The sequence below is a fragment of the Meriones unguiculatus genome, chromosome 12 (assembly GCF_030254825.1).
Source record: "Meriones unguiculatus strain TT.TT164.6M chromosome 12, Bangor_MerUng_6.1, whole genome shotgun sequence".
In the NCBI taxonomy this organism is placed as follows: Eukaryota; Metazoa; Chordata; class Mammalia; order Rodentia; family Muridae; genus Meriones; species Meriones unguiculatus.
In genome coordinates this window covers 33,203,743-33,220,442 of record NC_083360.1, presented here as the reverse complement: position 1 = coordinate 33,220,442, position 16,700 = coordinate 33,203,743, and the positions used below count along the sequence as shown (strand labels likewise).

The 16,700-nt window shown below is 43.7% G+C and overlaps 1 protein-coding gene across 9 annotated transcripts in view; it reads left to right on the top strand.

Moving 5' to 3' along the window:
- Nucleotides 1-284: 284 nt before the first annotated feature.
- The window catches only part of Nf2 (NF2, moesin-ezrin-radixin like (MERLIN) tumor suppressor), an 83,758-nt gene continuing 67,342 nt past the window's right edge, over nt 285-16,700 (top strand). For 5 of the 9 annotated variants that reach the window (XM_021632725.2, XM_060365580.1, XM_060365581.1 and 2 more), the window contains exon 1: nt 331-901. In XM_021632725.2, the coding sequence (XP_021488400.1) occupies nt 788-901 (114 nt within the window). In that variant the 5' untranslated portion in view covers nt 331-787. Of the gene's footprint in view, nt 902-16,700 lie in introns of all 9 variants that reach the window. The other 4 variants (XM_060365582.1, XM_021632723.2, XM_021632721.2 and 1 more) reach the window with 2 other exon arrangements.

The following is a 16,700-nucleotide window of genomic DNA, read 5'->3' as shown; positions in this document are numbered from 1 at the left end:
TAACCGACCGCAGTGGCACCTCGTGCGGTGCTGCCCGGGCCTCCACAGGTTTCCCGGGAAAGGCGCCGCCTGCGCCTTCTCAACCAGTCTTGCTGGAGTAGGCGTATCCTTTACGAACAAAAGCGTCCGGAGTGACCGCCGCTACAGCCACTCAACGCCGAGTACAGACCCGCGCCCCTGGCCCAGTGCAACTTCCAATTGGTGGAGCGGATCTAGAGGGGGCGGTACGGAGAGGAAATCCCACCCCCTTCGGCGTCCCAGCCAATCAGAGCGCGCGGAGGATAGTTCGGTTGCATCCGTGTGTAGCGTTCTGGGAAGCCCGAGGGCGGGGCGGGGACCCGGCGGGTCGCTGTGGTGGGGGTTGGTAGAGGACGCTTCTCGAGGGCGCGCGGAGCCGGGCCGGTGACAGACACGCACGCGCGCGGGCGCTCCCGGCTACTGCGCGGCCCCGCGACCCCCGTCGGCCGCCGAGAGGCGCGGCGTCCGCGCCGCAGCCGTCTAGGGTTCCTGTCCAGGGGCGTCCCCGGGCGCCGGGCCGCACCCGCTCCTCCCGGCGTCCCGTCCCCGCCGTCGTCAGACAGTGCCCCTTCACTCACCTTTCCGTCCCCGGGGCCGGGTCCTCGCGGCCCATGCTGGCCGCTGGGGACCCACGCCGCCTAGCTCCGCCTCGGGCCGGCCCGCCGGCCACCATGGTGGTCCTGAGGCCTGTGCAGCTCCTCCAGGGGGGCTAAAAGACCCCGAACGCGCGCCCAGGGGTGAGGGGGTCCCAGGCCGGTGACCCCGCGCCATGGCCGGAGCCATCGCTTCCCGCATGAGCTTCAGCTCGCTCAAGAGGAAGCAGCCCAAGACCTTCACGGTGCGGATCGTCACCATGGACGCCGAGATGGAGTTCAACTGCGAGGTAACCGGCTGCCAGCCCCGACGGACTGGGAGCGTGAGCTGAGAGCCGGGGTAATCCCCGCCTGGCCGGCCGGGGCGCGCGTCCCCGTCCGCGGGGTGCCCTCGCCGCGGTGACAGCCGAGGTGGAAGCTCGGGGGATTCTGTATGTATGGTTTTCTGGAACCGGAAGGGGCTTTCTAGGCCCAGATCACAAGTTAAAGTTGTTCGGCCCTTCCCTCCCCCCCGCCCGCTTTCTAAAAACTTGGGTCTCTTGGTTTTTGGCACGTCGTGAAGGCTGTTTTCATTCATTTGCGATTGGAAAACACGGGGATCTTCCGTGGTGACGAACCGGTCTACAGTGTGTAGGACTTGAGCTTCGGACTCCAGGGAGTTGTTCACTAGGTGTTACTATGCACCCTGTGTCTTAAAAGTTGTGTCTAGTTTAATTGAAAGTTTGTACTTTTCTCTGTTCCAAACTTTAAAGTTTTCTGGGAACAAGTATCTTACATTTACTTTCCGTAGTTTCAAATATGATGATGATAGCTATCAGTTGTTGAAGAGTGTGTGTGTGTGTGTGTGTGTGTGTGTTATCCAGGACCTTGTGCATGCTTTGCAGACCCTCCATCACTGGGTTATATCTAGAGCCCTGAACACTTGCGAAGTGTCATTTACACATTTAACTCGAAAACCAACCAACCAAAACCCCAAAATAATAAAAAACTAGTCAGGTAGGTACCTGTGACAATGGAATCTACTTGATCTGGTTTTCTGGCTTATTGCTTCTAAAATCCTTGGAATCTCCAATGTATTAAGTTTCTTTTTTGTGTGCTAATGAGTTGGCTGCTGTTGCCAGGTTATAGTAGTTTTCGGATGCAGCCTGGTTGCCAGAAAGGCTTAGTTAGCGTCCTTAAGGTTACGGCTTCTCAATTCTTCTCAATTCTTCTTCCAAGATGCGACAGAAGGTTAAATTGATTGCCAGCGGCCAGTGGTTTAATCAATAATGCCTATATAATTAAGCTTCCATAAAGCCCTGAAAGCATGGGGGTTAGAGAGACTCCATCTGAGCGTGTGCACCCTTTCCCGCCCACAGGCCTTACCTTACACGTTTGAAGATCTTGTAGTATCTTGTGCCCCTTGTACTATCTTTGGTTAAAAATAAAAACAGGTAAACATGAGTGCTGTGAGGTGCTTTACTAAATTATCTGAACCCACAGAGGGAGCTGTGGCAGAAGCATGTGATTGGCACTTATCTCTGTGAGATTTAGCATTCCAAGTAGAGTGTGTCAGACCTGAATTGCATTAAAGGCTACTTAACTGGTATGTAACGGCAGAAGGAATTGGTTCGTTGGTTGATGGTGGAGAAACCTCCCCAATCTTTCTTATTTGTTTAGGTTTTTTGTTTGTTTGTTTTCCTGGAACTATGTCTGTAGACCAGGCTTGGCCTTGAACTCAAAAAATCTGCCTGTCTCTGCCTCCCAAGTGCTGGGATTAAAGGAGTAAAACACACACACACCTCTTTGTTTTTTGGATAGGTGAGGCATTTTGGGTCAGGTGCATCAGCACAAACCTGTAAACACAGCAGTTAGGAGACTGAGGCCAGAGGTTGGTGAGAGTTCAAGTACAGCCTGGGCTTCAGAAGGTGGCAAAGGCTCCTCTTCAGCAGATGGGGGAGAAAAACTTAAATTTTCCTTCTTACATATGCAGAGTGCCTCAAGATTTTGAACTTCAGACCGAGCTTTTAGTCAGTATGATACTGGCTCTTAAGCAATTTAGTCCTTGCTACCCAGAGTGTTGATTCCTGGCCAGCAGCTTTCGTAGCAGTGACAGTAGTCAGGAGTTAGCAAATTGTTTCTACACATACCTCCACAGCCAATCATTTCAGCTTTACAGGCCTTAGAGGCTCTGTTGGAGTGACTCCGCTTTTTAGCTTTGCTCTTAGATAGGACTGACTTAAGCATGACCATGTCAGGACGCCACTGACATAGTCTACTCCAAAACTGGTGAAAATTCTTTTGAAAATATCATTTGGAAATAGTTCTAAGGGTTGAACAGCAAATGCTACAACAGGAAATTGATGAAAATTTAGTAAGGTGAGAGGCAGTAGTGTGACTCAATACTGCTGAGGCGTAAGTCCTAGGAAGGCAAGCTTGGATGATGGGGCCTCCTTTTATCCCTACTTGTGGAACTGGGTGTGGCAGGCTGAGATAATTTAGGAACTAACTGCTCTTGCCCCAGCTTTGACTTGTGAGGTGGTTATTGACCGCAGGGAAGGCAAGTTGAAACCTCTACCCACTGTGTTTTTCCACCAAAGACTCAGTCCTAAGGGAACAACTCAGAGAAAAGCTTGCATTATTCCCTTTCCCATTTCTAGAATCCTGGCTCACAGATTTTTGCCTGAGGAGTGGAGGGAGCAGGACTTAAAACAGGACTAGGGTTATAGCTCTGATAGAGCACACATAGGTGGCTCAAGTTTCCACCAAAAGACACACAAAACTCAGACTGTTCCAGTCTTTCCCCAAAGGAAATAACTCACCTGAAACACAGTGGGAAAGTTCATGCCTGAAGGCAGGCTTGACAATACTAGGTTTTAGTGAGAGAAGTTTGGATTGTATGAAGATATAGCCTAGACTGCATGTTTTCCAGTGTGCAAGAAATTATTAGGGAGCTCTCCTTAGGTAAGCATAAATACCAAACATTCATCTCAGAAGTTGCCTCAGAGTGACTGTAATTCCATAGGTTAGTTTGTATACAAGGGCATTGTTACAAATATTAGAAAAACAAGCCACCATTAGAATTTAACAGTTGGATGATCATGGAAAGGGAACACTAAAGCCATGTCATTCAAGGTTAACTACCCAAAGCAACACCTCCCTATGAAGAAATATGAGCCTTCACACTGTTTGGGGTAGGTTTCATTACAACCATCCAACCAGTCACCAAATAAGTTAAGAGTAAGTCTGTCTTTCCTTCTTTCTTTCTTTCTTTCTTTCTTTCTTTCTTTTCCTTTTCTTTCTTTTTTTTTTTTTTTTTGTTTTTTTGAGATAGGGTTTCTCTGTATAGCCATGGCTGTCCTGGAACTCTCTGTGGACCAGGCTGGCCTGGAAGTCACAGAAATCCGCCTGCCTCTGCTTCCCTGAGCGCTGGGGTCAAAGGCATGCGCTACCACTGCCCAGCGAGTAGATATTGAATGTAGATTTGATGGTCTGTGTCTGTGATCTTAGTAGTTGGGAGGCTGAATGCAGAAGAATGCAGAGTTCAAGGCCAGCTTGAGTTACATAGCAAGCCCTGTCTCAAAAAGTCAAGGACAGAGATAGAATGCTGCCTCTCCTTCAACAAATAAAAGTCCTGATAAGGGACACTAGGGCACTAAGATGTATTATCTGACATGTCCAAAACATTAAAGAAAAAAACTTATGAGATATGCAAAGAAACTGGAAAGTCTGATCCATACAGGGTAGGAGGAGATGGCTGTGGGAAAGCTAGCTACAGGTGTGAGGGTGAACAGGGGTCAAGTTAACGAAAGGCTTTAGGGGAGATTATGAAGATCATAAACGGCTTGCCACGAAAGTATGACGGTCTGAGTTTTGATGTTGATCACACATGTGAAAGCTGTGCTGGAGGGTGGAGACAGATCTCTGGAGCTTGCTGGCCAGCCGGTCCAACTGAATCATTGAGCTCTAGACTCAGTGAGAGACCATGTCACAAAAAAATAAGGTGGCGAGTAATAAGGGGAGACACTCTGGAGTCTACATGTCCGTTTGCACCTGTGCACCGTACATGTAAACACACACACAAGATTTAGCCATTATAAATGCATTTCTAGAACTTAAGGGAAGCACAAAGTAGTAAGGGAAGGTGCCACAGTGCTGCCAAATCAAATGGAGGCCACCAAAGAGAGGGTCACGAAAGAGGGCCACATGAGAGCTCTGGAGTTGAAAAGTACAGTAGCTGGAATAAAGTACTCAGTACAGGGACCCCAGGCACAAATCTGAACTGTCAGAAGAAAGAAAGAAAAAAGACATTGGCAGTGGTGGCAAATGACTTTAATCCTCGCACTAGAGAGGCAGGGGCAGGTGGATCTCTGAGAGTTCCAGGCCAGCCTGGTCTACAAAGTGAGTCTAGGACAGCCAAGGCTACACAGAGAAACTTGTTTCAAAAAGGGGGTGGGAGAGGTGGACAGATGGCTTAGCGGTTAAGAGCTCTTCCAAGAGTCCTGAGTTCAATTCCCAGCAACCACATGATGGCTCACAACCATCTATAGTGAGATCTGGTGCCCTCTTCTGGCATGCAGGTGTGCAGATAGAGCACTCATACATTAAATAAATAAACAAACAAATAAATAATTAAATCTTTTCATTTTAAAGAAGAGAATGAGTCCTACCAAGTTATCCTCTATCCTCCATACAAATATACACATGTACCAATGTGTACACACACAAAATAAGTAAATGTTAAAGGACTCACAGTGCTGGGTGTTTTTGTTACTTTATCTTTTTGAGTTTTTTCTCATGCAGATATGTATGTGCACCACCTATGACCCTTGGAGGTCAGAAGAGGGTAGAGATACGTAGATCTTGGAGTTTTGCTGGAAGGTTCAGTAAGAGATTCTATCTCGAAAACTAAAGTGAAGCATAAGGGGCATGTTGACTTTTGCATTTGCCTTTTGTCAGTGCACTCACACACAGGCGTCCATACATACACACTGTGCAACACACACATTGAGAAATAGACACATTTGAAATGTCAAACTTTTGTGCTTCAAAGGACAGAATTAAGTGAAGAGAAAAAGTAGCAAACCACAGAGCTGATAAGAGTTCGCCATGATTGTTGATCGTTGTCAATTTGATTCGCTTTAGAATCACCAGAGAAACATATCTGAAGAGCCTTTAATCCCAGCAGTCACAGAGGCAAGTGGATCTCTGTGAGTTTAAGGCCAGTCTGATCTACAGGGCAGCCAAAGTTACATATTGAGACTGTGTCTAACTTCCCCTACCCCCACAAAATATTAAAGGCATGTGCCCCTACTGCACAGCTTTTGTCAGATATTTTATCCCAGCAACAAGAAAACTAACTCAGATTTACATCTAAAGCTTATAAATCTTCTAATTCAACAATCAAAAGACAACCCATTAAAAAGTAGACACAAGCTCTGATAGAAATTCTTTTAATGAAGATATATAGCCGGTAAACACATGAAGAAATACTCAGTGTCATTAATCATCAAGAAAGGGTAGGCAGACAGTGTGGCCCTTGCCTTTAATCCCAGCACTTGGGAGGCAGAAGCAGGTGGATCTCTGTAAGTCCCAAGACAGCCTGATCTACAGAATGAGTTCCAGTACAGCCAGGGCTACACAGAGAAATCCTGTCTAGAAAATAGCCAAACAAAACAACAGTAACAACATAAAGTGTAAACCAAAAGCATAATGAAGGCTTTACTACAAAGAAATGTAGCTAGTAATATTCTGGAATGAAAAATTACCCAGTGTCTGTGACTGTGGGGAAGGCCACTGTGTGAAAAATAGTGTAGCATTCCTCACTGTAAGCATAGTTTCTGTATCTTATCAGTTATACTCAGAGATACCCATCAAACAGAAATAATGTGTTTACAAAGGAACTTACTGATACCGCCACATTATTCATAATAGCCAAGAAGTGAAAACAGCTCAGCCGTCCACCAGCAGATGGCATATGCATTCTATGGGTTATGTTTTGGCAATAAAGTGGAATGAAGTATCAATAGATGTTTCAACATGGACAGACCTCTTTAAAACACAGGACTCGCACAAGAAACATAATTCCATCCATAGAAAATCGAGAAGAGGGTGCTTATGCAGATTAGTGGTTGCTCAGGTCTCAGAAAGTGAATGGGAGTTCAGGGGTATTTTAGCTTAAGGATATGAAGTTTCATTTTGAAGTGATGAAAATGTTCTTGGAGCTGAAGGTTAGAGTGTGTACTTAGCATGTGTGAGGCCCTGGATTCCATCCCCAGTGCTGAAAAACAAAGATCTCAAAATTACTATGGGTGATAGCTATAGAACTTTATGAATATGCTAAATAATGAATTGTACAATTTAGATAGATGGATTCTAAAAGTGAATTACATCTGTAAAAAACTTTTATAATGACTACCTTAGGCTAAATCTAAGCAGTGGCTCTTACTGTATTGTTATTCATAAAACTTTATGGACATGGAAATTTGAATTTCATAGATGATAAAAATTAAAGAATTAAATAAATTAAAATTAAATACATTAAAAAATAATTTGGGGGGCTGGAAAAATGGCTCAGCAGTTAAGAACACTTATTGCAGAAGACCTGGGTTTGATTCCCAGCCCCCATGTGGCTTACAACTGCCAATAACTTCAGTTCCAGGAGATCTGATGCTCCCTTCTGACTTCTGAGGGCACTCACTAGGCATACCCATGGTGCACAGACATACATGTAGGCCAAATACTCATAAATATTTTTTAAAGTTTCATAAAGTTAAAAAAATGATTCTTAGCTCTATGTAGAATAAGAACAATTTGACTTGTCCTATGGACCCTATTTGGAACGGTGACCTCTAGTAACTTGTTGCTAAATGTTGTGATAGAATCTGAGAGACTAGCCTATAGGAAAAGAATTTTGTTTAATATTTATTTAGCCATAATTTTGTCAGGAAAACTTTTTGGGGGTGTGTGGTCCTGAGGATTGAGCCTCATGCCCACCAGGGAAATGCTATACCACTGAGCTGTTTGTTCTTTTTTGGGGAAGGAAGTGGGTCAAGATTTCATATAGCCCGGGTTGGCTTTGAGCTTAGTATGTAACTGCAGATGAACATGAATTACTGATTATTTCCCTCAGTCTTCCAAGTGCTGGAGTTACAAACAATTGTCTCCATGCCCAGCTGGAGAGATGGCTCAATATTAAGACCGTGTCCTGGGCACAGTGGGACGCACTTTTAATTCCAGAACTCAGGAGGCACAGTGGATCTCTGAGTTTGAGACCAGCATGGTTCTCAAACTGAGAGTTCTAGGACAGCCAGGGGCTACGTTGTGAGACAGACTCTGTCTCGAAAGAAAAAACAAACCCAAAAAAAAAACAATCAACCAAAGACAGACACAGTAGACTGCTGTAGCTGGATGAACACCTGGGTTTGGTGTCTAGCTTCTGTGTCAGACAGCTGTGCACTGTCTGTGACTTCAGCTCCAGAGAGCTCTATGCTAGCCTCCACGCACACTTAGATTCCTGTGCATGCACGTGCCCACTCAAAGACCCCTACATGGACACAGAGTTAAAACTGTAAAAATAAATATTCAAAAAATGAGCTGTAAGTTGGTGGCACACACCTTTAATCCCAGCACTCAGGCAGAGGCAGGCAGATCTCTGTGAGTTCGAGACCAGCCTGGTCTACAGAGTGAGTTCTTGGACAGCGCTGGCTACACAGAGAAACCCTGTCTTGAAAAACAAAATAACTAAACAATCTATAGATCCAAAAATAATGGATAGTGTTATCAACTAGGATGTGGTTTCTCAGCTTTAGCACTGCTGGCGTTTGGGCTGGATACTTTTTTGTATGGTGAAGCAGTCCTGTGCACTGTAGGGATTTTTTGTTTTGTTTTGTTTTTTTTCAAAGTTTTCCATGTAGGTCTGGCTGGCTTGGAACTTACTATGTAGTCCAGACTTAGCCTCAAACTTGTAATGATCTTACTCCAAGTGTGGGCTACGGGCTTGGTCTACCAGGCATTGATCCTCAGCCTTGGATCCTAATAGCATCCATGTATATATCCCGAGTTGTGACAAAAATATGTTCAAACATTAAATGTCCCTGGTGTGAATCTTCCCCAGTGCAGATCTGTAGAGAGGGACAGTAGTGTGGCAGTTAGAAAGGCATGATGCTAAGGTACAGCTTCCAGACTTTAATGAGCACACAAATGGCTTGAAGGTCTTAATACAACCTGGGTTTCTCAGTGTAACTTTCGCTGTCCTGGAACTCACTCTGTAGACCAGGTTTGGCCTCAAACTCAGAGGTATCCACGTGCCTCTGCCTCCCGAGCACTGGGATCAGAGGTGTGTGCCACCGCATCCTGCTGAGAAATTTCTACTTAGCAGTCGGGTGATCCCCGTGCTGCTGATCTGGTGAGCACAATTTGAGTTGCAGAACAATAATAGGAAGCACATGGATTCTGAATAAGGCAGACTGAGGTTTAGAGTTCTGCCTCTATCCTGCCCACTTCTGCTTGGGATGTGAACTCTATGGACCTCATTGTCCACACCAGTAAAGTGGGACCAAAAATGCTGGCCTGCACACTTGTCACGAGGATGTGTGATGCTTAGTGCCACAGAAAGGCTATAACTGTTCTAAAATAGGAGGCTGGCATCACCTTGGGCACTGTCCTGTTGCGGTTTTCATGAAGTCCTCGCATCTCCCTGGACTTCAAATTATAATGGAAACATTTACAAGTAATGTTTGAATATTACAGTAGTAGTTTCTGTGGTGGTAGAGAGAGCTTAGAGGGTAAATAGTCTCACTCTGCCATGTTTGTATGCCAGCCTTATACAAGGAGATGGCAGATGGCTTAGGAAAAAAAGAAAACCAGTACTTGTGGAACTCTCAGCTTTGTTAAGGTCAAATGGTAGTGGCCTTCTAAGAAGGACCTGATTTTATAATCAGTGGTAGCTGGCGTATGAGTCATGTTACCTTATGGCAGTAAGTTCAGGATTTTTGCTGTAGAGATGGGGGTGGACCTTCTTTCTTGATCTGTTTGCTGCATTGCACAATTGGCTTGATGCTCTAGAAGATTTTTCCACTTGAGAGATTTGATATTTGTCATCTTGAGAAAGTAGATGCTGAATGTAATTTGCCAGGAGGCTAAACGGTTATGTTATTTCTTTTCTAGGCTAGAATTTTTCTCTAATAATTCAATCTATCAGTGAGATGAGCCAAATATGAAAAAATTTCTTGAAATTGAGTTGTGGGAGATTCTAATACTGTATTACATAAAAAACAAAACATTTTCATGTTGGTTGGCATTTTAAATGTTTTAACCAAATGGGGTTATGATCATAGGGGGTTATATGACCATATAACAAGTAGACATAGTTTGTCTACAACAGAAAGAACTTTCAAAATGGGGACAAAGGATGGAATAATCCTGGTATTTTTGGTATGGTCTTTATTCCTAAACTTCTCTAAATATAGGCCTGTAATACCTGAAAATTATGGTTGTGCTTCTTTTGTAGGCTGTAGAGGAGATGAAGACTGTCGTGTGCACTGAGGAACTGTGTCCTGTGTACAGACAGTCCTTGGAATGCTGTGGTCTGTATTTGGACAGGGTGAAGATGAGCTGCTGCAGAGGCAGGGAGCATGCTGCTTAGTGCTGCTGTTTCATGGGCCCTGGGCCTGTCCTTTAGGGGAGGAAGACTAGGGAATAGCAGTTGCTATGTGTGATGGAAGTGCATCACTGCATGATTCCATTTGGTACAACAGGGCTTCATTTATCCATTCAAGAGAGACTGTGTTCCCACATGGGCTAGGCAGCCGGCGTCACCTAATCGTGATCAAAACCACTTTTGGACATGGGTGTTGTTGTTTACTCTGTTTCCAGGAGGGGGAAAATAGATTAGACATGATAAATAGCTTACTTACTGTCTCAATGGAACCACTATTGAAGGAAAAGGACACATCATCACAATCAAATGATTACAATCATCTGATGTTCCAATCAGCAATGCTCTGCATGTATGGTAGTGTCCCCATAAGTTTATCACAGAGCTGGAAGAGTCCTGTTGCCTAGCACTTCTTGTTTAGTTTTAGTTTTTTGTTTTAATTAAACTTAAAAATATTGTTGGAGTGAAAGGGCATGCATATGCCACAGCCCACAGATGGAGGCCAGAAAATGACTTCCATGGACTCAGCTCTCTTCTTCCACTTTTGGTTGGGATGGAACTCAGGTGTCCTAGTCTGGCCGTGAACTTGCTACGTAGCAGAGGATGACCTTGAATCATAGCCTTAGGGGCCCTGGTGTGTGGTGCTGCCTCTGAGGAACTAGTTTCTTTACCTCTCACTTGCATCATTGATAAGATGGGAGTTGTTGTGATTCTTCTTGTAGGAAGTTATTGGCAAAATATTGATCAATGCCTGGCACAAAGTCCGACTCTATGAGGGATTTTGCAAAGTGGAAGTATGTGCTGAGCCCCTTACCATCTCCCTGCTCCTTTCAGCCTCCCTTACACTTTGTCACAGTCTCTTTGCTCTGGCCTGATGCCCCTCACGCTCTTCAGCCCCCTTCCACAGAGCCTGTATAGGCCTGGAGGCCCTTCTCACCTGGCACCTGGCAGACGCACTGCAGTTCACTAAGGTGTCGTCTGTGCTTCCCTTCTGTGCTGGGTGTTTCACATTCCTATGGTCCTTACACTGTTGCTAAAGGTGGGCCTGGCGTTTGAGTCCTGAGAACCAGTCCCCCATGCCATCCCTCTGTCCACCATGTGTGACACTCAGTAGGTGTCTCCAAGTGGAAAGAAGAAAATTTTAGCCTCCACCTTTCAAAGAATTTAAGTATTTGGTAAATAGGAAAAAGTTCATGTAAAGAACATTCTAATGTGACAACTAGTTTTTGTCATTATTTTATTTATTGCACTTGGTGTAAGATTCCATCTCAAAACCATTTTGCGAACTTGCCTGTGGGCTTAGATTTTGCTGGGTAATGACATGACTAACAGTCTCTGCTGTGTTGCCTTGATGTGTAGTTTGTCCTTTGGATCACCTGAGTGTTTTTTATAAGAGAATCTTTTTCATTGGCCCACAATCATTTTGGAATTCAAGCTTTTGGCCTAAAATAAAGCTAATTTTGCAATAGTTAAGTATTTTCAACTTGCATATTTCACATTCCTTATGGTCAGAGTGGTTCTTCTCAGTATTCAACCTGTGCCCTTCCAAAACTTTTTGGTGTGCCCACAAAGATAACAGCTGGTTACCTTGTTTCTTTTCCTTTGTGTGCTGAGGTTGGATCACAAGACTAGCTCTCTACCAAGGAGTCACATCCTTGAGCCTTGATTTAAATTTTTTTTTAACTTTTTAGAAGTTCACCTTTCCCTTCCTCCAAGTGTCTTTATAGTTCAGTTTTAGAGGAACCCACACTGAGATCATGTGAGTACAGTTTCTGTATAAGAGGAAAAGGACTCCAGACACATTGCAAAATGCATGGCTCCTTTTTGAGTTTCAAACTCCTTTGGGGGAGGGGAGACAGACAGAAATAGAGAGCGACTGAAAAACCAAGGAAAGGATGTTCATCTTCTAGTTGGAGATACAAGGCAGGTGTGAAAAGGGATTGCAAAAGTTTTACACCCCTCCCCAAACATTTGGATGTGGAATCATATTGAAATTGGGATAGAAGCCATACAGTGTGATATGTATGCCTGTAGTCTCAGCTACTTAAGAGCCTGAAGCAGGAGGTTTGCTTGAACCCAGGAATTTGGGAAACATAATGAGATTTTGTCCTTTTTTCAAAAGAAGCCAAGAATAAATAAGTAAGTAAGTAAGTAAATAAATAAATAAATAAATAAAACTTTCTTCGAAACATGAATAACAGCCAGGCACAGGTGATGTACGCCTGTAATCCCAGCACTCGGGGAGGCAGAGATAGAGGCCGGTCTCTGTGAGTATGAGGCCAGCCTGGTCTACAAAGCAAGTCCAGGACAGCCAGGGCTATACAGAGGAACCCTGTCTCAAAAAATTCAAAGGAAAAAACCCAAAAAACAAACAAAGAACTCACAACAACAACAAACAAACTCACAACAACAAAAAAGAAACCTGACTAACAGGCCTGTCTAGTGGGAGTTTGCTGGCAAGCCTGGCTAGAGTGAGGCTGTGGAGGTCCACACACTCTGTGCGTGGCCTCTTGTCGCTTGTATACAATCATTGTGTGAGCCCTGAGCTGGGCTCTTAACATCTGGTTTCAAGGCTGAGCTCTTTTGGGCACGTTAAAGCTCCTTCCCTAGCTGTTCATCTGAACAATGAAGGGAAGAAGTCCCATTTTGAAGGCCCTCAGCACCAGCATCCACCTTAGGAGAATGATTCCCTCCTCCTTCCATTTGTGAGACAGGGGCTTGCTGTGTAGTCTCAGTTAGCTTTTTTTTAGATCCTTCTGTTTCAGCCTCTGGTGTACTGGGATTACAGGCATACATCACCCTCCTCTGCCTTTTTCTTGGTTTTTGATGACTTCCCCAGTGACTTATGCTAGTTTTAGATTGTCTGAGAACATTCTTGGCACTTCTTTAGTTTTAATTTCAGCGTTTAATGCGTTTGAGACTTAGAAAACTCAGAACTGTGTTTTCTCAGAGCTACTGATTGCTCTGGTTAGCTGGTGCAGAGGCTTCTCTGGATGAGTTCTAGCCTCCTTCATGTACTTGTCTAACTTAGAGTCAGCTGAAAGTATCCTCAATCGTGCATGCAGAAAACTGTTAGTAAAGTAGTGCTGGCTTCACGAAGAAGGTTTGTTTTTATTGTGTTGGAGATGGCATCTGTGGCCATACGCAAGCTCTCTTTCACTGAAGGACATCCCTGGGTCTTAAACTGTAGTAGTGGGTTTTGAGAGGCTTGTCCAGTTGAGGAATCACTGACACCACTAGGTGGAGACAAAGCACAGGCTTTTCTAAGACACTGGGCTTTTTTTTTTTTTTTTTTTCTTTGCAAATTCGAGCCTAGACTTGAGAAATTCACAGTAACTCTTTGTTCATTTTTGTTGCTTATGGACATCTGGTTTGTTAGTTTGACTTTCAGATAAAATGGAGTCTAGGGGAATTTCGGAACTTATTTGGACTGGTTCCCCAGCAGTGCCTTTATCTGTTATCTTACTCTTGCTGGTTTTCAGATTCAGTGAGTTTCATAAATATGCTTGTTAGAAGTTTTCAGAGCTGAGGGCTGGAGAGATGGCTCAGTGCACTGGCTGCTCTTTCAGAGGATCGAGGTTCAATTCCCAGCACCTACATGGCAGCTCACAACTGGTTTTTAACTCCAATTCCAGGGCATCTGATGCCCTCACACACACATACACACAGAACACCAATGTACATAAAAAAAAAAAAAAAAAAAAAAAAAAAAAAGAAGTCTTCAGACCTTGGTACTTCACCTGTCTACAGGACTTTTTACCAATTCTATCCACTCTCATAACTTACTATCACTTCAGTTTTGCCAAAGTCAGTGTTAGGTCTTGGAAACAGAGACAGAATGTTGACATTCCCTGGGGGCTGCAGGACTCGTTTGCTCTGATTCTGTCACACAGGAGTTTTTTGGAGGGAGTGTTTGGGATTGGACCCATGCCTGCCTAGCTTGTGCTTTACTACTGAGCTCTGTCCCCTGGACTACTAAGACGTTTTTGTTTGCTTTAAGCACTAGAGATTGAGCCAGGGTCTGTGTTAGGTAAGTGCTCTGCCACTGAGCTATGTTGCTAGTCCTTTATTTATTAATTTTACTTTTTATTGGAAGACAAGGGTTGTGAAAATTTGCTTTGAATTTATCTTCCTTCCTCAGCCTCCCAAATATATGGGGTTGTGAGCCCATGCCCCATGTCTGGTTTAGGAACTTAAAGAAACAAAACAATATCCAGGACAGAAATTTAGATACTATTTTGCCATGGGTTGTGTTTGATAATCAGCTAGTTTTGCCTAATGTTGAAATTTAGCCTGTTGGAGCTGGAGAGACAATTCTGTGGCTAGAAGTGCTGGCTATTCTCCTGGAGGGCTCCAGTTTAATTCCCAGCAGTCACATGGTTCACAACCATCTGCATCTCTAAGTCTAGGAGATCTGATGCCCTCTCCACAGGCAGCAAGAATACATGCAGGAAAAACATCCTACACATAAAAATTTTTTTCTTTTTTTTTTTTTTTATTTATAGGGGAGAGCCTGAACAATACAGATTCATCCATCCATCTATCCATCTATCTATCTATCTATCTATCTATCTATCTATCTCAAAATTTTTTTTTTTTTTTTTTGAGACAGGGTTTATCTTTGTAGCCCTTGTTGTGCTGGAACTCTCTGTAGACCAGGCTGGCCTGGAACTCACAAGGATCCACCTGGCTCTGCCTTCTGGGTGCTGAGAATAAAAAGGCATGTGCCACCATGCCTAGCCTCCAAAGTTTTTAAATTAAATTTAATATTAAAAAATTTAGCCTTGAGTCTTTTTTTCTGTTTATTTTTTAAGACAGTCTCTGTATCTCAGGCTGGCTCCAAATTCTCAGCTATCCCCCTGCCTCAGCCTCCTGATGAGTGCTCAGGATACAGGCACCAGCCACTTATGTCTCATCCACACCAAATAATCCTTACTATTGCTCCTGGAGAATTGTTATTTTTGGTATTTCAAGTATTGTAATCATTGCTAATTGCATATTATCCACAGCATGCTATTTGCTAAAATCTTACTTTTCAGCAGTAGTTATAATTACCATTTTTGTTGCATTACAGAGTTCATAATACAGTCTATGCAGTCAACTTTTTTTTTTTTTTTTTTTTTATTTCAAGAGTGTGTCTCATGTACCCCAGGCTAGTCTTGAATTCATAATGTAGCTAAGGCTGACTCAAACTCCTGATTTGCCTTTCTGTACTTCCCAAGTTCTGGGATTATGGGTGTACAATGCTATTCCAGCTTTATAGTCCACTTTTGATTGTGAGGCATAAACAAACAGATCCCAGAGTCAGGTAAAACACTGCAGAAAGTACACATAAATGAGCTATCAGTTACATAACCAGATGTGTTGTTAAAGGATTGATGGAAAATTATTCCAGCAATGAAAAAGTCCTATATGATTTATACAAAGCCATCTCAAGCTCATGGACTCAGAGGGTGAGCACTTGATGGCTGCAGAAGCCGAGCCCCCAGAGAGTTTAAGTAACTTACCTAACTTACCTAACGCAGCAGGTTGAGGTTTTTATGGCTGTTTGACAGAGCTATGATTGCTCTCATGTTGTGAGCTAAATTCCAGATAGATGTTGTCTTCTTAGCTTTTGGGGAACAGGCTCTGTCTTGCTTTTATAACACTGTAACTGTTTCTTTTTCGCTTTGTCATCTGTCAGCTGACTTTGAAACAGGTACATCCTCTTTGCTTCAGCACAAAATCTGGAGGTTACACAGGGCACGGAGGAATTAGGGGTGAAACCATTGGAGCCTCTTTGAACTGTGGTTCACTGAAGTCAGGGTTGTTTGTGGTGGTAGAAGGAGGGGTCTGGAATATTGATCTCTTCTCTGGGTTTGCTGCTGATCCAGTAGTCACTCTCCATTGCAGTAGGGAAGATGCCAGAAGGTGCAATCATAAGGACTTTTACTCCCTAAAAAACAATAACTTATTTTGCTTTGAAAGGCTAAGACTTAATCAGAGTTTAAAACCTACATTTTGTGGCTTCCCAAAGTGCTGTGATTTGTTTCTTCCTAGTGCCTTTTGTTCTGTGGAAAATTTCTTCTTTGGTTCTTTGAGGTTTAGATTTCTTTGCCAAGGTATTTTTAGAAAAAGGGAATCAGTATGTGTCACCAAAGGGGGAAATGTGTATCTTAAGGCCTAGTTATGCAATTAGAATTTTAATAAGGAGTGTCATAAATTCTTGCTTCATTGCAGTCATTACTTAGGAGTGTTCTACTCAGAAGCCTCATCCTCCATCATCATCATTATCATCAGCATCACAGCCAACCACAAGCACTTATGGAGTGTCCACAGATTGTGCAGCTCTTCTTTATATTCTGAGAGTCTTAAAGTATGTGTGTGTTCATGCCGTGTGTGTGTGTGTGTGTGTGTGTGTGTGTATGTATGTTGTGCCCTTGGCTTCAAAGAATTGGTGTGCTGTAGCGCTG